At 37.5% G+C, this 26,613-nt stretch overlaps 1 protein-coding gene across 4 annotated transcripts in view; it reads right to left on the bottom strand.

Annotated features, from left to right (window-relative positions):
• Positions 1–466: 466 nt before the first annotated feature.
• LOC103039720 (spermatid perinuclear RNA binding protein) overlaps positions 467–26,613 on the bottom strand; it is a 156,256-nt gene continuing 130,109 nt past the window's right edge. For 3 of the 4 annotated variants that reach the window (XM_049468460.1, XM_049468462.1, XM_049468461.1), the window contains exons 12-19: positions 25,750–25,833; positions 24,009–24,217; positions 17,398–17,547; positions 16,337–16,471; positions 15,936–16,076; positions 14,264–14,393; positions 13,218–13,265; positions 467–2,403 (exon numbers count right to left, since the gene is read on the bottom strand). In XM_049468460.1, coding sequence (XP_049324417.1) covers positions 2,309–2,403; positions 13,218–13,265; positions 14,264–14,393; positions 15,936–16,076; positions 16,337–16,471; positions 17,398–17,547; positions 24,009–24,217; positions 25,750–25,833 — 992 coding nt within the window. In that variant the 3' untranslated portion in view covers positions 467–2,308. Of the gene's footprint in view, positions 2,404–6,802; positions 7,387–13,217; positions 13,266–14,263; positions 14,394–15,935; positions 16,077–16,336; positions 16,472–17,397; positions 17,548–24,008; positions 24,218–25,749; positions 25,834–26,613 lie in introns of those variants that run through there. The other variant, XM_022680950.2, reaches the window with a different exon arrangement.

Genomic DNA, 26,613 nt, shown 5'->3' with positions numbered 1-26,613 from the left:
TGTGATGCTGAGTGAGACATTAAGTCTGATGCCGAACAAGACGCTGAGCGAGACATTGAGCAAGACATTGCGCAAAACGCTAAACAAGATACGGGGTGAGATGTTGAGTAAGACACTGAGCAAAACGCTAAGTGAGACATTGATCGAGGCATTGAGCAAGACGCTGAGCAAGATGTTGAGTGTGGCATTGAGCAAGACATTTCTGAGACAAGACGCTGAGCGAGATTCTGAGCGAGACGTTAAGCGAGAAGTTAAGCGAGACATTGAGCGAGACTGTGCTTTGTGTTGGATTAAGAGGCTGTGTTCTGAAGTGTAGGCTGCATTCTAGGTATACCACTTAAATCACCACCGTTGGTGACAAATCACCACTGTTAGTGATTCATTTACACGGTTAGTGTTGAATTTACACCATGAGTGTTATATTTTGACACCCAGTGTTTATTTAACATGGAACGGAATCCACGGAATCTACTGACTACATTTACTATCTTGCTACCACGCACCAGACAGCTCTGACCAATCAGAGGAGGCGATATGTTTTTGGTGCATTTAGGTTTGTGCCTGTGTGAAACCAAACCAAACCGAGGGAGAAACTCTCCAAATAAAACTAACTCATCCACTGATCTGGATCATGGAAACTTTCACAACTACAGGTGTAAAAACGCTCTTAAATACGAGGGGAAAAACGTAAAACAGCACCATGAAAGACTCTTTTTTAACTTATTTTAAAATTAAGTTCAAAATTACTTGAAATCACAAATTTACAAAAAATTCCTAGAGTGCAGCCGACACTTTCTAACTATTGTTGTAACATTTTGTAACTTTGTGTGAAGTTGAGTGACTGGGTCACAATAGCTGCCCAATGGACCTGCTTATACACACTCACACTGCTGGGTTTAAGTGTGTGTGTGTGTGTGGTTTATATGCACCAGTGTGACAGTGGGACAGAGTGTAACCAGCCCAAATGTGCAGAGGGGGTGTGCTTTCTGAGGACCAGTTGCCTGTAAGTGTGTGTGTGTGTGTGTGTGTGTGTGTGTAAACGTGTGTGTTGCTCTGTGTATTAAATTGGAAAAAAAATGGAAAAGAGTATATATTTTTTTTTAATGTTTTTTGGAGCCAGACCTCAAGGCTTTGGTTGTACACACTCAAACACACTCTTAAACACACACACTCGCTCACACACACACACACTGCAACACACACAGACACACACACACACACACACACACACACTCGTGTGAACAGACATGGTCGAAGCTGCTCAAGGTGCAGAGAAGGAAGCATTACTAATCCACTACCAGTAAGTAGTAGTAAGAAAAGGGCGATCATATATTCATATATTGCATTTCAATAGATTTTCAGTCACGAGATTAAATTGCTTCTATATAGAAAACCGGAGGAAAGCTATGTATACATATATATTCCAAGTTAATGGTTACATTTCACTCTCTAAAATAGTTTATACCAACAATATTTAACTGTATATATGTATACATACATAGTCTATAAATCATCATATAGTATATAAATATAGTATACATAAGTACATAAGGTATATCTACACTTATACTTATATATATACTATTTATAGTACTGTATATATGTATATATGCATATATTTATAGTATTATCAATAGTAATAGTAATAATAATAATAATAATAATAAGAGTAGTAATAAGAATAGTAATAGTAATAGTAACAGCCACACATACACACACACACACACACATGGATGTAAATATACAGTGAAATAGATGAATATATGTAAATATATATTGCAGTGCAGTGTTGCAGTAAGACTCAACGGAACATTCATCACATCATCTCATCAAGTTTGAGCTTAAAGCCTAGAAAAGTTCAGGTGTATTGCTATATAAGAGAAGAAGAGAGATAGATAGAGAGATAGAGAGATTGAGAAAGAGATTAAGAAAGAGAGGAGAGCGAAGGCCCCAGCCGTTAGCCGCTAGCCATTAGCTGTTAGCCGTTAGCCATTAGCCGTCAGGAAAGGACGAGCTGAGGTTGAAGAACAGAGTCAGATTGCAGGTTGGGGTATTGCTTTCGTACGACCTGTAATTGATTGATTAATTGATCGTTTGATTGAGTGAATGAGTGATTGTTGATTTGTTGGTTCGTATGATCGTTCGATCATTTAAACTGGGTAAAAATCCTTTAAAATCCTTAGTTTAGGTCTATTTCAGTACGGGAGGAGAGTGCGTTTGTGGTTTGGGATGTTTTTTCTGTGCGGTGGAGACAGCCTGGTCAAGCCTGGAGCGGTACGACACTTTAGAGCCACACAACCTGATGGTTCTAGAAGTCAGAGAAGAGATCTTGAGGACCCAAGTGAATAATAAAAGGTGCGATGGTCCGCGGCTGGTAAAAGGGATTGTCAATGAAAAGACCACCTACAGTGAGGAGAAGAGCAGAGAAAGCTGCAATTAATGGCGCGGGCCAGCAGGAGGCAGTGGTACACACTCTGATGGTGAAAAGGGGGCGGGGCGTGGCGGGTAGGTAGGTGTGCTGCAAGGGTGGGTTCTAGGGTCTCTGCTCTTTCAGGCTGTATGTGGGGTTTTCATTGAACCAGGAGCGTTTCAAGGAGGTTAATAAAAAAGACATCAACAACTCAAGTTGCATGGTTACCACTTTCCGAACAAAACAAGAAAAGAAAGAAATAAAACTCAGAGCTCATTCATTTGAGAGGAAAAAAATAATCAAAGCAAAAAAACAAAAAAAGAGGATGTGTGAGGAAAAAGGAATGTGGCAACTTTCAGTCAAGTTTCAGACAGATGTGGTTAGTACATATAACTCTGACAAATCAGAACCAGAACCAGAACTAGTGTGATTTTGGAGAGAGTATTGTACACAATGAACGCCATCACCATCAAAGAGAACAGGCCCCATTGGTTTCTGAGTGGACACAGCTGAGGATGACCATGATGAAGAATGGGAATAGTAAGAGGAGGAGGAGGAGAAGAAGGGAGGAGGAAAAGGGAGGAGGGTTGGGGCGGGTAAAGAAAACAGCAATTACCTTACAGCAATGGGGGTCATGTGACCACAGCGATTAACCAGGGAGATGGTGGTTCTCTTTGGTTAGGGATGGCCACGACATTTTCCTGACACGGACCAGCACCTGCGCTTTCTGATTGGGCCGAAGCCAAATCAACTCAACAGCAACTTGCAGCAACTCGCTCTGCAGTGGCCGCCGTCCCCTTAATTCAGTTTATAGTGAACACGGATGTACGGATCAATATCTGATACTAACACAAAGTGAGGCGATGACATTTTACTAATTTTAAAGAGCACAAATTATGAGCTCAACTAATCCTATAGGACACTGGATAGTTGTATCATACAAATCACAGTAGTTGTGTTTGTGTTTCTCTGTATACTTTATTATTGTATATTAGAATATTATACTATATATTATATTATATATTATACTTTATTATTATTCTCCTCCTTATTTTAACCCTGTTCTTCAATACTCAGAACCCACAGTATAGAAAACCACCACAAAGGCAGAGTTATTTGTTATTTATTTTTTGTTATTTGCAGTGGGTCAGATACAGCAGCAGTACTGCTGGAGTTTTTAAACGCCAATGTCACTGCTGAACTGAGAATTGGAACTTAGATTCTCGGCCCATCCTGAACTCACCTCTTTGCTCGGATCGGGTTTAGGAAAATAATCTGTGACATAGGCTTCAGATTTTTAATGCTATTTGTATTTCATATAAAAGCTATGGAGTGAAAATCACTATATAGAAAAGAAACTAATAATATTGTGTGCTTTTTTGTGTTTTTTTGCAAGTCAATAAGCTCAATATAAATAATTTGTTAGTTTAAAAAGTATTTTCTATTCTTGAACCATGTTAAATTATATTAGAATCTTCATTCTTCTAGCCTAATTTACTGGTGTTTAGGGCTGTGGATGAATGTTTGCATTGTTGCTGTTTTAATTTTTCAGAGATCTGTTATTAATAATATTTTTATTAAATAATATGTCTATGCTTCTTTAGTGTTGCAATGTTGCAATTATTAACATAATTCTGAACAGATTTCACTCATTCAAACAGCATGAAAATGTTTTCAAAAAGCTCAGTTTTAACACTGTGCTTACTAAAAAAAATGTCAGATCTAATTTATTAGCATTAGCCACTAACCATGCTAAGCAATAGGTCTTTCACTGTTCAGAGTTGAGTATATCAGACTGTAGTCTGCTGATAACCCCGGCTAGCACTGCTGGAGCAGCATTAGCTTTAGCCACTAACTGCAACACTAGCTCTTTTATTAAAACAAGCTACGTGGGATGAACCGCTAAGTGATATCGCACTGGCTTACCAGATCACTCAAGGTTCCTCAGTGTATCACTGTCTAGCGCTTGCGGTTAGCAGCAAATGCTAATGCCTTTCAGAAATTCAGAAATCTAAGCTTACTGTCGATAAACAGAATTGCTTTACTCACCCAAATAAACAGTTTTCTGCAGAGAAATCTGTGTCAATTAGCATACAGCACTTGTTTAACTTGAAAGACTTGAAAGTTTTGTTTTGTAGTTAGCTTAGCTTTACTTAACTTATTAACAACCACCACCCAGCGCAGAGATCTGCTGAATTAGAAGGAAAACATGGTTACACCCCTGTTCCTTACTAGTGTCTCATAATGCGCCATACAATCAGTGTGCCCTTTCTATAAAACTAGTCCAGAAAATAGATGTTCACTAAGTGATCCTTATAGAGCGAAAAATACGATAATAAAACTACAGAGAAACAGATACAGAACTACTGTCTTTATTTATTTTAGAACTATGAAGAGTCCTATATGATCAGTAAAGCTGGAATAATTGATAATGGGTGTAGAAACTAATAAAGGTCACATCTTTTACATTTCAATTTATGCTCCTTAAAACAGTAAAAGTGTTACTAAAATATCATAAATCACCTAACAGCAAACTGGGCTGCGGTGGCCTCGGCCTTCTTATTTCAGTGTAGAGGACGTACAGCTCAATATCTCGGAGGAGATTAAGATCAAGGTCAGACTAGTCTGTGTAGTTATTGGAAAATGTCTTGTTCAGAGTAAATAGCCTATTTTATTGAGTATATTACAGCACTGTTTTAATCAGAGGAGAACATACGCACTTCTTCACCTCGCCTTCAGCTACGAGGAGGAGGAGGAGAAGGTCGCTGTGAAGGTTATCATCATGTAGCTTTCGCTCTATAAATTGGACGAGAAAGTGGGCGGGGACATTGGGGACGTCGGGGACGTGGGCCATGCCGTGCGGTTGCTGGTGCTGGCCTGTGGATCAGGAAGAACTTACAGCTCACACGCCGAGACACATTTACCAAGAAGGGTCAAACAAACACCCAAATCAAACAAAACAAACAAAAACCCAACAAAAAGGACAAAGGACAACTGGGTAGCAAATCTCCATGGATCCCATGTTGCTGCTTTCGATTCTCCGGTGTGTGGCTGTGACTGGAGGCTCCAGGTGTGTTGCATTGTGAAGGCTCTTTGGGAAGTGATGCCTGTGTTTCTGTTGTCCTCTTTTTGTGTATGTTTATATATATTTATGTATATTTGTGTGTGTGTTTTGTGTGTGTGTGTGTGTGTTTGTTTTTATGTGACTAATTATTAACAGCAATGGAATTGTGACTCAAAAAAGAGAAAAAAAAACAAAACTAAATAAAACAGACAAACAAACAAACAAACAAAATAAAACAGGTCCCATTGCTTTCTGGTCAAGAGTAGGCCTGTCACGATAAAACAGACTAATATATATTAACTACTATGTATTAACATGATTTAAATCATTTTTCCCAATCATCATAATATTGTTCATTGGGCTTACATATTATTACTTATAAATGCTTTATCAAAGATAAAATGACCATTCTTGCAATGGCAGAAAGCACAACACTAATATTAACTGTACAGTAAAAGCTTTCGATTTATGTATTTTCAAACAAACTAATATTAAAAATACTACTTAATATACTACAGTTTTGAGGTTATCTAACATTCATACATACAGATTATCCATGTCTACTGTGCAATATAAAAATTTTGGACATTATTGAAAAAAAAAAACAATTGTGTTTACTATACATTGAAACCTTTGGAAGATGGATTGAGGGCTATTTTAAGACAAGTAAAGGTCTTTTTACATAGATTGAGATTTGTTTGTGTTTTTTAGGATATGGAGACACCCTGTTCTTGCATGTTTACTTGTGGCAATCTGTCAGTTTATAAATATCTATCTGACATTATCTAAACTAAAGCTACTGTAAAATGTGTAAAAGCAGAGTAAAGACATTTAACACCAATAACCGGATACCCCTATTAAGAGAACTACACTCAGTCCAGATCAGTGTATCAGAATACAGCAAAGCTAGCAAACACCACTAACAGCACTAAGATAATTTATCTATTTTTATACAACAATAGTAATACATCCAGTTGTTTATTTAAAAAATATATATATAAAAAAATCCAATTCAAAGCAATATTGTTTTAAATTTTTCTTTTGTAGTTGGTTATCGTAACAGGCCTAGTCAACAGTAGGGTATACTTTATATAGTTTGTTGATGTTCTTTTTCTTACTCAGAGGGACCAGAGGGTTTTAGAGAATAAGTTAAGTGAAATAAACTGAATGAATTTCTTTTTTTTAACCATCTACAATACTACATACAAGCATAAGAGACTGTAATGCAGAAGCTAAACTGTGATAGTTATTAAATTTTACATCACTACATAAAGCTATAATACTAAACTCTATGGCTCATCATGGAAACACAAGTGGATGCTTGGTAATTGAGGAAGATAAAGGTTTTATTTTTCAGCAGTAGTTTATTTTATTCTTCTTCTTCTTTTAATAAGATCTATACATCCCATAACTTCTGCCATTGTTACACAGACCAATATAGACATAGCCTTAACCCTTCTTATAGAAACAAAAAATAAAAAAGAAAAATAAACAATAAAAGTTGGTTTAATTTAAAATTCCACGAATGAGGTAACAATTCACAGTACAAATCGTTCAAGTCTTTTTTTTCTTCTTCTTCCTATTTAAACTTAAACACCTGCATTATTTCTTTTTAAAGTCAGAAAAAACATGAAGAACTCAAAAATAAAATTAAACGAAAAATAAAAATGCTCTTTACAAATAACCCTCCACTTCAAGTCCTTACAGCTCTGCAGGGGGTTTTATACACTACGACAGTTTAACATTCCCTTCTCAATTAAAATTCATGTATGTATTTGTGTGTATATATGTGTGTAAATATATTTGTGTGTGTGTGTTTTGGTGGATCTCCTGAGCTAAAAGAATGAGTAGTGGGGGATTGGGTAGGCGGGCACTTTCATGACGGGCAACAGAAGCATTCTCTTGGGCAAACCTAAAAAAGAGAATGAAGAGAGCACTGCACATGAGTCGGGGGGTCGGGAGAAAAAAGGAAATATAAACAAAAATGAAGGATCTGTGCCATCAGTCATGATCATTTATAGATTTATCAGTTAGAGGAGTGAGTGACAGGAAGCAGAAGGGGTCAGTAGGTGGGGTTTAGAGGTCAAAATAGAGGAAACATATTAGTTCACACAGGAGGGGAAAACAGGCCTGGACTATCGGACTATAGAATAGGGGTGGGCGATATGGTGCTAAAGTAATATCATGATTTTGTTTTATGCATTTCGAGATAATGATATTTTTGGCGATATGACAAAACACTGAATTAAAAATTAAATATTTCAGGAATATACACTACTGCATGATACTAATAATAATAATGCACTCCAAATATCTCCAGGATTAAATTAAAATAAATGATACTGGGCAGATATAATCTCTCTAGTAGATATATAATGGGAAATGAGAAAAGTGTAAATATTTATTTTGATAAAAGCAGTAAAAAGAAGAACCCTGATGTGATAAATAAATAGTGGTGGGTGATTTGGCACCATATTCCAGGGTAAAATATTGTAAATATATCGTTTACCATATGCAAAAATATTTCATTTTTATTTACACCTATAGTATGTGATGTGCATAATTGATGGAGATGTCCCAATTTAAATTTTATTACTGGTCTGATTTTAGTGTTTGCACGAATATGGCCACACTGTTAATAAGGGTAAGCGAATGCATAAAGTGAGCACATTGTGATTTAATTTTTTCTTTTATCTTCTTTAAAATGAGCCATAAAAATAAATTATCTTGCTCACTGGTTTTCACCCTATTTTTTTAAGGTGATTACAGTGTATAAATCGAGTAGCCGCTCCCATCTCAAGTCATTTATGTTAAGAATCTGTCTGTCTGTCCTACTATCTCTCTCTCTCTCTCTCTCTCTCTCTCTCTCTCTCTCTCTTTTTCTGTATTTCTATATTTGTATCTCACTCCTTCTCTATCCTATTCTTTTCATCTCTCTCTATCTCTCTCCTTTCACTCTATCTATCTATCTATCTATCTATCTATCTATCTATCTATCTATCTATCTATCTATCTATCTATCTATCTATCTATCTATCTATCTATCTATCTATCTATCGCTTTAAACATACATAATAGATACCGTATCTAAAAACAAAATTATACACTATATATATTATTATATTATGAATGTGTAATTGACTGTTTCAATGTCACATTCCCCTGTAAAATCCAAAGTTCTATAAATCAGAGACGCTTTTTTTTTTTTTTTTTTTACATTTATAACTACTGAAAACTGAAGGGAAAGTGTCTGTTAATTCTTTATAGAGAAAACCATAGGGTTTTTATTCTGCTAAAACCCAGCGGTAAAAACAAAGGATCGGAACTGAGTTAGGTTTAAAGTAGCCGACTACAGGATAGACTGTAGGGACATTCCTAATAATAAAAATATATGTATTTAAAAGGCTATTAAAAATATAGATATATCTTTTTTCCAAAAATGTTTTCTTGGCCTGTATATATATTGTTTAGTGCACTTTATTTATTAAATAAATGAACCTGCTATGCTTTAATACTGAAGCTTAATTTACAGCATTAAAAGAGAGGGGAATCGATCTGATCTGTGAACAGTGAGGGTGGAGGTGGAATTCTGGGTAAGGGTCAGGTTGGTTTGGACATTAATAAAACAGTTTGGAGATTGTGAGAGGAGTGTGAAATGTTCACCCTGGTGTGTGTATTTTATGTGTGTGTGTGTGTGTATGAGTGTGTGTCTCGTGTTTAACTGCTGTAGTCTCCCAGTCCCATTTTAGAAATCACAAAGCAGCAACAGGAGGCAGAGGATTGGACAGCATTGGATGACTGAGTGAGAGGAAGTGCATGCACACAGCTCTCCATGAGACCAGAGAAACAGAGAGAGAGAAAAGAGAGAGAGAGAGAGAGAGAGAGAGAGAGAGAGAGAGAGAAAGAAAGAAAGAAAGAGAGAGAGAGGTAAAGAGGTGGGGAAAAGAGGATGCTGGTCTCCTTCAGCACCGTAACTGGCTTTCCTTTACCTATAGAGGAGCTCTTATTATGTGGCAGGCATAGACCAGGACAGCAGGGGCTATTACCCCACTTACTGCCCCTCAGATGCCCCCACAGTTACCCCAATACCCAAAAAAATCAGGACATTACCTCCAGCCTCCTTCTCCCCTCCTCTCCTAGCCCCCCCTGCACATAAAACTCATTCAAAGCAGCTTCAGCCGGGCTGGACCAGAGAGAGAGATACCCAATGCCACAAAAAACAGTTTAAAATGTTGATGATTATTTTGGCTTACAGCCAATAAAAAACTCAAAAATCAGTGTTTTAGAAAATTTGAATATTATATAAGACCAATTGGTACTTTTGGCAGTGTGGGCAGTGTGCCAAGTCCTGCTGGAAAAGGAAATCCTTATCTCCATAAAAGTTGGGAAAACACTGCACTGACTTTAGACTTGATAATAAAACACAGTGGATCAACAGCAGCAGATGACATGTCTCTCCAAACAAACCATCACTGATCATCAGTAAATTTTACATTTCATTTAAAGGAAATAAAGGGAGCAGAGTCTGGAGGAAGAGTGGAGAGACACACAGTCCAAACTGCTCAAGGTCTACAGTGAAGTTTCCACCAATCAGTGATCAACAACTTTTATGGAGATGCAGATTTCATTTTTCAGCAGGACTGTTATGTTAGAACATGTAATATTTGAAATTTTGGGTTTTCATTGGCTGTAAGGTCATAAACTTCAACAATAAAATAATACAAAATAAAAGCTTAAAATAGAAAAAGCTCAAAAATCTGTGTTTAATACATCTATATAATATATGAGTTTCACATTTTAAAAACTGAATTACTGAAATAAACTAACTTTTGAAGAATATTAAATATTTTTGAGATGGTCTAGTTTATCTGTATGTTCGTAGTTTTATGTTATCTTATGTTATGATGTGATGTTTCCGTACTGCAGTCTCTAAACTGTACTGTTTCCTTTTTTAAGAACTCTCCTCACTGCTGCCGGGTGCTTTACTACAACACAGCGGTAAAAACAAAGGACCAGGGATCAAATATGAAGCAGATATGCCATTCTTTAAAACATGCTGTGATCAGCCTTGATTCTGATCCACTGGATTCAATAGGACAGGCGTCGGCAATTAAGTTTGGCCGTGGGCCAGATACTTTCCAAGCCATGACGTGGCCACAAAAAAAAATCTGTGCGTCATGGGATGGAGTGCTACAGACTAGTAGCTCTCCAGCCCAGAGGGTAGTTGAACCCTAATCTCAAAGCAGGTAAACCCAAGAAAAAAGGAAAAAATAAATAAATGAACACACCGCTCCTCACGTGGGATCCAACCCGTGTCGTCAAGGTCGCGCTCCAATACACTGCTGCCCCGGCTAGTGAATTGAGACACAACCCGGAAAAAAAAATCCTAAAAATCATTATAACTTGTTTTAATGTTAAGAGGTTGTCACGTTCATTTCTGCCACAGATGTGCAAATGCACACACACAGCTTGTGAAGTCTCTGTAGAAAGATATTAGCAATATAACAGGAATCCCTGGAGCATAAACACCATGTCTAATGCCTAAATGACTAAAAGTGTGGGCTAGAGGAGTATAAATCCCCCCGGTATTGAGCTGTGGAGCAGAACTGTGCTCTCTGGAATGATGGTGCTCAATACTTATTTTTTATGTAAAAAAAGTTGTCTAAATAAATAAAATAATTTACAATAGAAAGACAGTTGAAAAAAAGAGCTCAATTAAAATGAGATTTTATAACGTTATATTAGATTTAATATAAATATCTATGACTATTTACTTGTTGTTCACGCACTAGTCTCTCTATGTACAGTATATGAGTGTGTGTGTGTGTGTTGCTGTACTCTGTGCACTGGACTCTGAGTAATGTGTGTGTGTGCACATGGCAGTGTGAGGTGCTGAAAGAGAGACATGCCAGTCCTCTCAGACTCTCAGCAGTGAGAAGAAGCTGCTGGATTTAACCCCGAACACACCAGCTCACCAGCAGACCTACAGAAACACCTGATTACCTGCTCTAAATCAACGGTACATTAAATACAGCCTCTAAACCAGAGACTAAACTACACCTGCTGCACCATCACACTCTCAGATGAACTACACCCCTTATTTACAAGCATAGAGCTCTGGTATTCTCTCATTTTCATTTCCAGGGTTTTAATTGATTTTAATTATTATAATCATAAATGTATGTCTGATTTTATGTCTTTTAGGGCAGTGTGGTGTTGTGGGGAAGCAATTTGCTCAGTTTTAGATGATTTATTTATTTATTTATCTCTTGTGACATGATGTCCTGTTTTTAAATAATGATTTTAATGGCTGAGATGGCCAAAAAGTGACTTTTACATATTATAACACAGTTTGGTTATAATAAAGTGTTGTTAAAAGTAAAAGTCTAACTTTCTGTCTCATTCTCTCTTTCTCTCTCTATCTCTCTCTCTCACTCTGTCTACCTTTCTCTCTCATTCATTGTTTTTTTTATTAATAACAGTTAATTATTTACATTTACATTCTTTGTTTTCTGTTTGCTTAACTGTCACAAAATATCTGCGTATGTACATGTACAGCTAACAAACATCACTAACAGCACTAAAGGTAATGGTAAAACATCCAGGCTTTTTTTTTTTTAAACAAAAAGATTTTGTGATGTGAGAAGAGCCCATTATTTTAAATAATGCACTGTTCTGATAATGTGTAAAAACATTTATTAACTGTGTTATTTATATTTCGTTTATGTTGAATACAAAAAAAATTGAATTCTAATAAAATGACAATACTGTTTTAATAACGCAAATGTATCTGGTTATCGTAACAGGCCTAGTCAGCAACAGGAGTATAAAGTATATAGTTTGTTGATGCATGTTGAGGGTTTATTCATCATCCCAAACTATTCTGCTTAAGAGTTTATAAGATCTGATTCTTTAGCTAAAATCCATTTTTCTTGATCATATATATATATATATATGTTTTTAATCGGGTCTAAGAAATTTGAGTATGCTGTTGAACTGCATGAAACTGCATGAATCTGATCCTCTGCAATATTTTGAGTACATTAAAAACACATTTAATGAGAAATTATTGTTTTATATGTTTAACTGCATCTGTTTTAGTGAAATATATATATATATATATATATATATATATATATATATATATATATATATATATATATATATATGTGTGTGTGTGTGTGTGTGATTCGATGCCCTACTAAACTTCTTTACAGTCCTGTATTTATACCCTGTGTGTTCATTGTTCATGTGTGTATGTTAAGTGGCATTGGTCTCTCAATCCGTCCCTCCCTCCTCCTTCTCTCTTACCCTCCCTCCCTCCCTTCATCTCTCTCTCTCTGAGGCAGGGCTGCTTTGAATGGGGTATCTCAGTGCTGGAGACAGCAGAGCCGTTCTGACACTGCGAGAGAAAGGCGTGTCCAGAGTCGGGGACGGGGGACAGGGGACAGGGGACAGGGGGAGCAGGCAGACTCAGACAAAGCAGCGCTCAGAACACCCAGCTGAAGCGAAGCAAGGCTTGCTCCAACCACAGGAAGAACCAAAAGGTTATGACCCTGTCCTCCCGTTGGCCGGGGGATCTGCCAGCGGGATTTAAACACTGAAACATCGCTGGATTTACGGGTTTTTCGCCCAATTTAGAGCTGAATAGAAGTTGGGGGTGGGAGGGGGGGGTAGTTGGGGCAGATTTGGACCCTAGACTCGGAGCGAGGCGGGAGGGGACGGGGGGAAGGGGGTACGTACCATATGCAGGAGCAGCAGCAGCACTGTAACCGTATGGATTTCCAAAACCTGCAGCGAGAGGGTTTAGAAAACACACTGATAAATATCATTAAATCATTCTAAAAAAATAAAACTCGGGAGCCTTTAAACTCTGTATCCTGTTTCTTTACTCTTAGACTTTTGACTACAATTTACTGTATTTTTTATATGGTGCTTTATGAATAAATGTCTATTTTCTGGTCTGGTTTTATACATAAGGTGCATTTTTTAAGCAACACTAGTAAGGAACAGGGGTGTCGCCATGTTTTCCTTCAGTAGGTCTCGTCGCCGGGTGGTGGTGGGGGGTAAAAAGTTAAGTTAACTAAGCTAAGTACACAAAAATGTAAAAAAAAAAAAAAAAAAAAAAAAAAATATATATATATATATATATATATATATATATATATATATATATATATATATATATATATTTTAAAGTTTATTTGGGTGAGTAAAGAGCTTCTGTTTATTTACAGTAAGCTTAGATTTCCAGATTTCCACTAAGGCTGTGTGCAGCAGCAGCTAGCCACGGTTAGCGCTAGCAAATTCGTACATAAGGCACACTGTCGATTTTTGGTGAAAATTAAAGGAATTTTTGTGCGCCTTATAGTGCGAAAAATACGTTAGTCAAAATATTGTTTGATTTAGTTTACATTTTAGTACATTAAGTTTAGTTTTAAGTCAATGAAATGAAAATATTTTAATCAATGAATATTTTTTTATATATATTATTATATATTATATATGATATATATATATATATATATATATATATATATATATATATATATATATATATATATATATATATATATATATTATGATACAGAATATACTAAAAAGGATCCCAATCACGGTGAATGTTTTACGTATTTAACAGTGTCCGCCTTTTACAGACAGTCCCTTACTGTCACCAGTATCTGATGCATTAGTTAAAGCTATTTAAATTAAGTTACTAAGCTAAATGGAAAGATCTGGAACTCTAATAATAAAAAATATAAGTTAAATATATGCTGTGTGTTTTTTACCTGGTGTGACGTATCCTGGAGCAGCAGCGCTGACGAAAGCTCCACGCGCAAGTGCAGCTCTTCCTCTCCCTCGAGCTGCCTGAACCGCCACGGCTGTAGCAGCTGCAGCCGCAGCTATCACTCCTTTAGTCTATGACACAGACAGACAGACAGGCAGACAGACAAAATATGGAAATATGGATTAAATCTCCTAACTAACGTTCACCTCCTTTTCTCATTCCTTTACCTAAAAACCTTTTTTTAGCAGATTTAGAGATTAAGAGATTGCAATTTTAAAAAACACTGAAACTTTACAACAACAACTACAATTAATTGCAGAAGTAAAGGTAAAGATCATAGATGAGGCAAGAATGTCTCCAGATCGAAACCCAACTGAGCCCCTGTGGGGCATCCTCAATCGTAAGGTGTAGAAGGGTGTCTAACGTCCACCAGCTCCTTGATGTCATCAAGTCGATGTCAATTTTCCACTGGTTCTGGTTTGTAAATCTAATTTTGAACTGGTTCACTCACTGCTTTTACGCCAATAAAAGTATTTCAGGTTCTGGAAGCAGGAAAGTTTGTTCACAGTGGGAACCAAAGAATAATACTAGGTTCTTCAGGGCGAATCATGACCTCTTCTGTTCACCGCCGCTGTGCAGCGCCCTCTGTTGGTGAGGTATGATGTAACGTTTTGTCAGTTCCAATAAAGCTGGTGTAAACGTGGGCTGGTATGCTAAAAAGCACTACGGTTCTTATATCCCCGAACAGAACTGGTTCGAGAACCAGAATTAATGGCTGCGTGTTGAGTTATTTTGAGGGAAAGTAAATTTACACAGGTATACTGTTAATGTACACTACTGTTTTACAGTACAACAATAAAGATATGGCACTTTGATACAATGTAAAGATATAAAAATATTTTTTAAATTAGTTTATCTTTTTTCTTATTATTTATTTTATTTATTTGTATTTATTTATTATTACTTTTTATTTTTTGATTATTATGTTCTTAGTTCATTATTATTCGTTTTATCATTTCCTATTACTCTAATCATTTTACTTTACTTTTACTATTTTTACTATTTTCTATCTTTTTTTTTATGTGTCAATTTGTTTTTTCATGGTCTTTTACAATGTTCTATTTTACATATATTTTATTGATCTATATTAAATGTTAATTTAAAATGAGTATTTTATTTTTTTATTCCTTATTATTTTTAATTTATTATTAAATGTTTTCAATCCATTTGATGCTGTCAATGCTCTGCAACATTGTAAATGAGGGTGATCCTCAATGTTTTCCAGAGCAAAAATAAAGGTTGATTGATTGATTGATTAAAAATACTATATACACCTTTATGTAACCATGTACAGAAAAGCTTCAATATAAAATATAAACAAATCCTAAATTATAAACAACAAAAAATATAAATTACTGTTCTCTTCATCTGCAAATCTTCCACTTCTCTGTCATATGATCAGGTTAATATTGATCACAGGAAGTCAGAAGAAGAACAGGAGCTGAAGATTTTGGATCAATAAGCTTTGTAGTCAAGGTCAGAGTATTGATTATTGATCGGGAGAGCTTGTAGGCTGAGCGGTGATCAGTTACTCACTGATCAGACGGCTCAGGCTGGGAATATTGATCTTTTCTCCTGTTCTCTGGTTATTGATGGCGGTATTGACGGCTCACCTGAGGAAGGATTTTCTTCTTCTTGTTTCCAGCAGCGTTGGGTCCTGAAAAGAGTTTCTCCAGAGCAGCGAGGGCGGCGCTGGCTTTAGCTACTTTCTTATTAGGCCCCGCCCCACGGAACTTCTGCCCATCCACCTCCACCTGTCAGAGACCAGTATGTGTTAATGTATAGATGAAGGTGTTCTATATTTCTGCACGATGTACGATAAGTGAAGCCTGTAAGATCTTTAAATGTGATTTTATTACAGATTTTTATTCGTAAAGCTGCTTTGTGACATGTGTTGTAAAAAACACTATGTACCATATGTTTCACACTATAAGGCACGGCGTATTATAAGACGCATTATGAAAGCAGCCACCATGTTTTCCTTCTAATTCAGTGCAGGGTAGTGTTTTTTTACCTCCATAACGAAGCGTTTGTCGTGGCTGCCGCCGCTTTCTGAGATCAGCTCGTATTTTAAGCCTCGTCGTTTTTCGTTCAGCTCCATTACCGGGTTCTTACCACTCGCCGTCAGAATAGGACCCTGAGTTCGCACCTACACACACACACACACACACAAACACACAAACACATACATTATTTTTTCATAATCAAGCCATAACAATATAGGAATGCTTTACATGTACAGCTCTGGAAAAAAATAAGAGAGCACTTAAAAAGGATGAGTTTCTTTGATTTTTCCAAATTATAATATATATATATATATATATATATATATATAATCAAAAGGAAGATGGATGATCACAAGCCATCAAACCAAACTAAACTGCTTGAATTTTTGCACCAGAAGTGAAGGCATCAAGATAGAGAGAGAGAGAGAGAGAGACAGACAGACAGACAGAGAAAGAGAGATAGACAGACAGACAGAGCGCACAAGTGAGCAAGCAAGACAGAGAGAGGGAGAGGGAGAGAGAGAGAGACATTACGAGCGCCTAACCCTGTGTGCACTCTCTGGTGCACTGTTTTGAGTTGCCAATGTGCTCAGCGCATGCTATAAGCCTTGGGCTAGGTCTGTAGCGAGTTGCTAATAGCAACAGTGCTACAGCGACACTTTCTGGGTTAAGTTCATTGGTTCCACAAGTCTCCTATATGCTGTACTGTGTATTCTCTGTGCGTTTGCGTGTACCGAACAGGGACGCAGAGACCGTGATAAAAGATTTTAACAAAGAATACGCGTACCGTTACACCCCTAATATATAAATTATAGTGCAGATATCTAGAGTAAGTGTGTGTGGAAGTAAGGAAATAGTCAACTAGACCAATAGGAGACACATTTCTCCTTCTTTATACAGAAGAACATCTTAATCCCATCTGTAAATCAAATATAACTGCGGTAAATAGAGAAGTGATGAGCTTCTGCTCCGTCCCACACTGAGTCCTGATTACTCAAATCAACATCTGCTTCAGTGTGAGGAGCATACCACCGCTCTAATCAGTGTGTGTGTGTGTGTGTGTGTGTACCTCCAGTGTGTTGGAGCTGTCTGTGTGTGGTGTGTTATTGCTGGAGTGTGTAGACGTCTCGCTCTTCCCCTCGCTGTCGGATTTCTCATCAGCGCTCATGGAGTCCAGGTCCGTGTCGAAGCCTGTGGGGTAGCCCATGGCCTGCAGCACCTAATTATTTAACACACACACACAAACATACATACACACACACACACACACTTTTATATCAAGTTAAAATCATAATACACTCTCATTTTCTAGCTACAGACACAGCAGTGATCTGAACTGCAGTTCTGAATCTGAAATAAGCAGAGAAATTCTGTGTAAAGCACAGAGATAAATACTCAACATGCAGCTTAATTATTTTAGCTATTACTGTAACTACAAATAATTACAGAGTAGAGTACAGTGACTTCTGCACTCTGTCATGAAGGGACAGGGAGGACGCGGAGGTGGACACAAATGCAGGTAATAAAGGGGAAAATAGTATGTAAACAAAGAAACAACGGAATAAACTAAAACAAACACCAGGAAACATGAACAAACAGGAAGGCAAACAAAACAACGGAGGAAACAAACCAGGAACTAAAACTAAAACTAAACTTAAAACAAGAAACAAACAAGAAATAAACTGAGGAAGAGCAAACGGGATAAAAAAAAAACACCCTGGAACAGGTAACAAGGGGGAGGAGCTACACATAAACACTCATAAACACAGGGACACGGAGAAAACACCGGGCCACTAGAAAAAAAGACACAGAACAGGACCAGAGTGTGACAAACTCTGAACTCCTTATTTTTATCTTCTTTATGAATATGTATTGATCACCACATTGCATATTTGCACTTTTCCAGCTGGATTGAGAAAATCGCACTGGAATATCATTGGACTGTTTGAAGATATTGTTTGTAAGTCTAACCTCGCAGTTATCATGCATATGTTTTTATTACATTAGATATTTTCTTTTATCGTATTCTAAGGAGAGCACACTGAATCTCGTTGTATTTGTGTAGATTTGGTTCCGTCTTTGCCAGAATAAAGAATAACAGGAGCTGAGGAGTTTAAGAGTCTGATGATCAAGCTTATCAAAAAAGGGCATGCTATTCGGACACGCCCACTTCTTTGATTTTGTGTCCTTGGTTTCTTTAAACTTGTTGAGGAAGCATTCAGTTGCTGCATTCTGACATTTTATTAGAAACATGAGTGTTGTAATATATTATTGGAGACATCAGTCCAAATAAATTCATAAGCTGCCTTTTTGTCTTAGTTCTTGATTGTAAAAATATCATAAATTCTGGTAAGGCTATTCAGAGTCGCAGAGCTGCACGAATCGAATATGGATTAGATTTCTACACTGCATGTGAAATTGACCCAAATCAAAATGCAAAAGTTCAGATTTGGACCACTTCAACCTGCTATGTGAACATATACTTGGATGCTAATGACATGCTAGCCTTCACTCTTTAGCACTGGCAGGACAGTGAGGGAAGACAAAACTACTGTGTGGAAAATGGAAAGAAAATTTGTTTTTAAAAAATCCTTACTTTTCTTCCCGGTAGTGTTAGCTAGCCTGTCGCTAACCTTAGTTCTCTCCTCTGTAATGTAGCTAGCTCGCCGCTAATGTTAGTTAGCTCTTAGCTAACCTTAGTTTTCTCCTCTGTAACGTAGGTAGCTCGCCGCTAATGTTAGTTAGCTCTTTGCTAACCTTAGTTCTCTCCTCGGTAACATAGCTAGCTTGCCGAGAAGGACAGTATGTTAGCTAGCTCACCACTAACCTTAGTTCTCTCCTCTGTAATGTAGCTAGCTCACTGGTAAAGACAGTATGTTAGCTAGCTCATGACTAACCTTAGTTCTCTCCTCTGTAATGTAGCTAACTCACTGGTAAAGACAGTATGTTAGCTAGCTCATGGCTAACCTTCGTTCATTTCTCTGTAATGTAGCTACCTCACTGGTAAAGACAGTATGTTAGCTAGCTCACCGCTAACCTTAGTTCTTTCCTTGGTAACGTAGCTACCTCACTGGTAAGGACAGTATGTTAGCTAGCTCGCCACTAACCTTAGTTCTCTCCTCAGTAACATAACTAGCTCGCTGATAAGGACAGTATGTTAGCTAGCTCGCTGCTAACCTTAGTTCTCTCCTCTGTAACGTAGCTAGCTTGCTGGAAAAGGACAGTATGTTAGCTAGCTCACCACTAACCTTAGTTCTCTCCTCGGTAATGTAGATAGCTCACAGGTAATAACAGTATGTTAGCTAGCTCGCCGCTAACCTTAGTTCTCTCCTCTGTAACATAGCTAGCTTGCTGGAAAAGTACAGTATGTTAGCTAGCTCACAGCTAACCTTAGTTCTCTCCTCTGTAAAGTAGCTAGCTCACTGGAAAAGGACAGTATGTTAGCTAGCTCACCGCTAACCTTAGTTCTCTCCTCTGTAATGTAGCTAACTCACTGGTAAAGACAGTATGTTAGCTAGCTCATGGCTAACCTTAGTTCTCTCCTCTGTAATGTAGCTAGCTCACTGGTAAAGACAGTATGTTAGCTAGCTCACAGCTAACCTTAGTTCTCTCCTCTGTAAAGTAGCTAGCTCACTGGAAAAGGACAGTATGTTAGCTAGCTCACCGCTAACCTTAGTTCTCTCCTCTGTAATGTAGCTAGCTCACTGGTAAAGACAGTATGTTAGCTAGCTCATGGCTAACCTTAGTTCTCTCCTCTGTAATGTAGCTAGCTCACTGGTAAAGACAGTATGTTAGCTAGCTCACCGCTAACCTTAGTTCTCTCCTCTGTAATGTAGCTAGCTCACTGGTAAGGACAGTATGTTAGCTAGCTCACCACTAACCTTAGTTCTCTCCTCAGTAACGTAACTAGCTCGCTGATAAGGACAGTATGTTAGCTAGCTCGCCACTAACCTTAGTTCTCTCCTCAGTAACGTAACTAGCTCGCTGATAAGGACAGTATGTTAGCTAGCTCGCTGCTAACCTTAGTTCTCTCCTCAGTAACGTAACTAGCTCGCTGATAAGGACAGTATGTTAGCTAGCTCGCTGCTAACCTTAGTTCTCTCCTCAGTAACGTAGCTAGCTCGCCGATTAGGACAGTATGTTAGCTAGCTCACCACTAACCTTAGTTCTCTCCTCAGTAACGTAACTAGCTCGCTGATAAGGACAGTATGTTAGCTAGCTCACCGCTAACCTTAGTTCTTTACTCTGTAACGTAGCTAGCTCACCGATTAGGACAGTATGTTAGCTAGCTTGCCCCTTATCTTAGTTCTCGGTAACGTAGCTAGCTAACTTGGCGCTAATGTTAACTAGCTCTCCGCTAACGTTTGTTCTTTCCCTAGATTAGATGTGTGTTTTCCCACTGGCATTAAACACAATGTAATAAAAATGTAATACCTACAGCAAATTTACAGTTAATTTAAGACCTTAATTACCCGTAGTTTAATTTAAGACATTTTAAGACTTTTTAAGGACCCAAGGGAACCCTGCTTGGTGGCAGATCGGGGGTCGGGTCTCTGCAGGCTGTTCTCTGTTGTTTGGGTTAGAGGTATTTGTGAAGGACATGATTTTTCTATGGTTAAACTCTGATTATTTCAGAACTCCGAGTACAAGAATGTAATTCTGTTCTTAGCATCCTGCTGCAGTGTGTGTGTGTGTGTGTGTGTGTGTAATGCTTTTTTTAATAAATATAGCTGTGTGTGTGAGGCACTGCTCGTCTGTCAGTCTGACCCAAATTGTGTGCTGGTTTTTGGGGACTGAGTCTTTTATGGAGCTGCTCTGCTGGAGGAAAGAGGATTAGACCATCTCCTGCTCGGCACACTCGCTTTGTTCACAATCGCTTCGAAATTACATGGATTTGGACCCTCCTTGCATCACAGGCCTCATGAGTGTGTGTGTGTATGCACCCATATCTGAGAGAGACAGGGAGTGAGAGAACGTAAAGTATTAGGGTCAGATATTAAGATTCAATTTTAGAAGCAATAAATTGTATTTCTCAGAAATAATAATTCAAAAACATCCAGGTTAACTTTAAGCTGCCGTTTTGTGAAATACAGCTCTGTAAAAAATAGGAGAGCACCTAAAATGCTGAGTTTCTTTGATTTTACCAAATTGAAAACCTCTGGAATATAACCAAGAGGAAGATGGATGATCACAAGCCATCAAACCAAACTGAACAGCTTGTGAATTTTTGCACCAGGAGTGAAGCAGCATAAAGTTATCCAAAAGCAGTGTGTAAGACTGGTGGAGGAGAACCAAGATGCCAAGATGCATAAAAACTGTGATTAAAAAACAGGGTTATTCCACCAAATATTGATTTCTGAACTCTTAAAACTTTATACATATGAACTTACTTTTTTAGCATTATTTGAGGTCAGAAAGCTCTCATCTTTTTTTCATCTTATTATTTCAAGCATTTCTCATTTTCTGCAAATAAATGCTCTAAATTACAATCTTTTTATTTGGAATTTGGGAGAAATGTTGTCTGTAGTTTATAAAAGAAAACAACAATGTTCATTTTACATAAACCTATAAATCTTGGTTAGATGGTTGGTATGGTGCAGTGGATAACACCACCGCCTGCTAGTAAGCTACCATGTGGGAGACTGGGGTTCAATTCCAGGGCTGGGTGACTGATGAATGGTGTGCACAATCTGTAATTGAAATAACCTTGTAAGTTGCTCTGGATAAAAGTATCAGATAAATGTCATAAATTTAAATACCTCGTTACTCGTTAGTGTTAATCTCAGGTGTGTATAGGGAGCAGGTGTGCTTAATTTTATAGTACAGCTCTCACACTCTTTCATACTGCTCACTGACCACAAGTTCCAACATGGCACCTCACGGCAAAGAAGGTTCTTAAAAGACGAATTGTTGCATTATATATAAGCTGCACACAGACTACTTTTCATTGTGTCATTTTGTCAGTGTTTCCCATAAAAAGATACACTTAAATATCTGCAAAAATGTGAGGGGTATACTCACTTTTGTGATGCACAGTAATATATGAATTACTGAAATAAAGTTTTAATGATGTTTAATGATGTTCTGTTTTTTGGAGATGCACTAGTTTTAAATATTTTTTCATAATTAAAAGACATTTATAAAAGTACTGAAAGCTAAAAAGACTAGATGTGGTTTTGTGAAGTGTGTGTATGTTTTTGCTGTAACACACCGCTGCTTATTTCAGTAAATCTTTTCCAGAAGTAGTGCTTCACCCGGATCTCAGCAGAGCTTTATGGGGAGAAGCTCAGAGACCCAATTTGATCTATTCTGAGAAGAGTAGGTCACCAAATGCTGTAGTGCACCGTCTACCCGGACATCCAGGACACTGAGTCTCTAAAGAGCATCTCTATAAGATACTGAAACTCTGTGGAGTAAAAAAATCCAGTTTATCTGCAGTCTAAACACAGCAGCCTTGACCGTGTTTTTATACCGGCTCACTTCATGAGATTAGCATCTGGATTGTATCCTCATAATTTAACAACATGCATTTACACTCGGTTGTCGAGTTGTTTATGATGATGCTGCACATAAAACTTTTCCTCAAACTCTTCCTCATTGTCTGCAGCAGCTAGTAAAAGAAAATATTCTTAAAAAAATGTGTTGATCAGGAAAAGCACCGTCTCTACATCAACCCGTCAATTAGTATTTGTGGCCCAGCCCACTTTGACTCGGGACCGCCCACAGGCAGAGCTGAAGCCGGGCAGGGACTCAGATAGAAGGGGCTAACAGCGCTAGGAGCAGTATGGAGTTCATTCCTGTGTTTTTTTGTGCGAATAACACATCAGTGTTTATATGCTTTACCCAATAATTTAGAGCTAAGGAACAAATGGTTAGAATTAGTCTATAGGGGAACACCACCAGCCAAGTACAATTGACATAGGTAGGTGTATAGATGTTTAGAACAGTTCTGTTTACACTAGTTAAAAGTAAAAATCCACCCCGTGGTTCCAACTGCCTGGGTGGCTCTGCTGCGGCTCAGCCAACAAAACTAAGTAAGTAACTTAAGGTTTACATAGGATCTCCGGTGGATTTGGCATTTTATAGAGACTCTAAGACAGTAGGTCAGTGGCTGAACTGCACTTAGCAGGGCATTATTACACATGTTGTAAAGTAACATATAACATTGTAAAGACTGTGATTAGTGTAAAAATGGCTTTATTTTACAACATTTCTAACTGTTGTTCATCTAGCTGCCTCCTGGTGTCGCAGTGCTGTTAACCAATCAGAGCAGATGGTTGGTTTAAGTGGTTTAAGTGCAAGTAATCATATTTGTATCAGTTTTAAAAGTGTTTTGGATCTGTTTACACTAGTTTATATACATTTTGACCTTATCCAGATTAAATCCTGATACTTAAGATAAAAGAAGTGGACCAGTGTAAACAGGGGGTTCCAAATGATCAGAGTGGATACTTTTACTTGTAATGAAAAAATAATGAGAAATATAAAATTTATGGTTTTCAAATATGTTACTGATGAACTTTTCTCACTCTGCCTCGGGCTACACGCGCACAGTCCGACTTTCTGTTGAAATATTTCTCATTCAGCTCATTAAAACAAGTAAAAGAGAAATTCGGTTAAAAATACAGATTCCAAACGTTCCACACACGCGCTACACCTGTTTTTAAGTAGAAACGTTACCTTAACAGCGACGTGCAGCTTGGCCGTCTTCTTGGAAGATCCGGAAGCTTCATAGACGGTTCCGTCTACGTCTACAGACATGGTGAAGACTGGGGCGTGAACCGGACCAGACTGAGACAGCAGCTTATACTGCAGCCCCGGACGGATCTGGTTCAACCGCATCAGAGCATTCATGGGCTGATTAGAGTCTATTGCTTTACTGTCCAGAACTGCAGAGAGAGGGAGAGATAGAGAGATGCATTAATCATGAGTAATTTAATAATAATTAAAATATAATCAAATGTGTGTTTGGTGGGAAGAAATAAAGGTTAACAAGCTCCTGCTGTTGTTCCTCACTGTATGAGTGTTTTTATCCGAGTAAAATAGAAAAACAACAGTTAAAAGCAATTTTTGACTCAGAAATGAGAGGAATGGAATGCGCAGTCACAGCTCACAGCTCTAAGAAAAGTTTCTCTCGTCGCCCAGACAAGCCCAGAATTGGTCTTGAATCGGTACAGAATCATTTATTTATAACAAGAGATAAAACTCCCTAAAACTCTGAATACAAGAGCCTTAACTATAAAAATAAAATATAAGAATTAAAAAATACTGTGATATACCGTGAATCTAGTGCTCGGCAGTATAACCAAAAATGCTTATTTTAAATAATGCGTATTTTGCAAGATTCTGACAGTTTCACGGTATGTCACGGTATTTTTATTATTATAATTTGTAATTTTTTTTTTATGACTGAGTTTTAATATAGGTTTGTGACTTACTGTACTGCTTTAAATTAAGGCTTTGATTACTATTTGGCTTTACTTTGTCCCACAAAATGTTTTAATAAAGAAATCAGACTTTATTATAAGAAAAATAGCTGAAAAATGTAAAAAAATAGACCTTAAAAAGAGTTGACCAACAACTTTAACAAGGCTTCCTTTACAAGACTAATTAAATATTTTATTTCCATAAACACTATAAATGAACCTAAAATACTCAATGTTTTATCAAAAGAGATATTTCTCAAAAGCTCTATTGCACAAGTTAGACACAAGTTTAATATCAATTTACAATATGTAATTCTTAAAGCAATTAGAGGCATTACAGTATTTATTTTAATCACAATTCCCTTCTTACTCCAGTTAACAAATACGTTTATTTCAGTGTGCATTAATATTATCCTTCACTCTGCAATATTAATAAATTTAAAAAGGGCTATAGTTACTAATATTGCAAGGAGCAGCAGCAGAAGCTGCAGAAGTTCTATTCTCATATATATATATATTTTTTTTCAGGCAGGACAGTGTGAGGCTCCATCAAGCTGTGTTAGCTTGTTATGCTAACTGGCTAGTGTTAGTTAGCGAGCTGTGTTACTGTGCTTCTTTGGTGGTGCTGTTGTACACAGTGCTCTGCAGCACCTCTATTGGTATGGCGGTATGTGAAAAATGCATACCGGTTTTAAATTTCCAACTAGTACACTACCCAGCACTTTGTGAAACCTTTAGAATCTTGAAAAATACTGTGATATATATTTTTGGTCAAATACAATCCTTTACATAGCTGATGATATATACAGTAGAGTTTCTATTCTATTGTAATAGTTAATAGTTAATGAACGAAGAAGCTGACAAAGGGTAGGTATGTTCTTACATAAAGTGTGTTTGTGTGTGTTTTTCTGTGTGTATATGTGTGTAAATGTGTGTGTAGGTATGTGTGTGTGTGTTTGTGTGTAAAAGTTTGTATATGTGTGTGTGTGTCTGACCTTTTCTCAAGTTGCGTTTCATCTTCTTGATTAGGTCTTTGTCGTCCATCAGACCGTCTTCATAAGGCCTTTTAAGCCCTGTACCTGATTAACACACACACCATTAACACACCTACTGCATTACTATAACAACCAATACCAACACACACACACACACACATCCCAACACTCACACAAACCATTAACACACCTACTGCATTACTAAAACAACCAATACCAACACACACACACACATCCCAACACTCACACACACACCATTAACACACCTACTGCATTACTATAACAACCAATACCAACACACACACACACACACACACACACCAATAACACACCTACTGCATTACTACAACAACCAATACCAACACACACACACATCCCAACACTCACACACACCATTAACACACCTACTGCATTACTACAACAACCAATACCAACACACACACACATCCCAACACTCACACACACACCATTAACACACCTACTGCATTACTACAACAACCAATACCAACACACACACACATCCCAACACTCACACACACACCATTAACACACCTACTGCATTACTACAACAACCAATACCAACACACACACACATCCCAACACTCACACACACACCATTAACACACCTACTGCATTACTAAAACAACCAATACCAACACACACACACATCCCAACACTCACACACACACCATTAACACACCTACTGCATTACTATAACAACAAATACCAACACACACACATACACACACACACACACACACCATTAACACACCTACTGCATTACTACAACAACCAATACCAACACACACACACATCCCAACACTCACACACACACCATTAACACACCTACTGCATTACTAAAAC

This window comes from Astyanax mexicanus, chromosome 20 (genome assembly GCF_023375975.1).
Source record: "Astyanax mexicanus isolate ESR-SI-001 chromosome 20, AstMex3_surface, whole genome shotgun sequence".
Lineage (NCBI taxonomy): Eukaryota > Metazoa > Chordata > Actinopteri > Characiformes > Acestrorhamphidae > Astyanax > Astyanax mexicanus.
The sequence above is the reverse complement of the archived record's forward strand: the minus strand, read 5'-3'. Positions and strand labels throughout refer to the sequence as shown.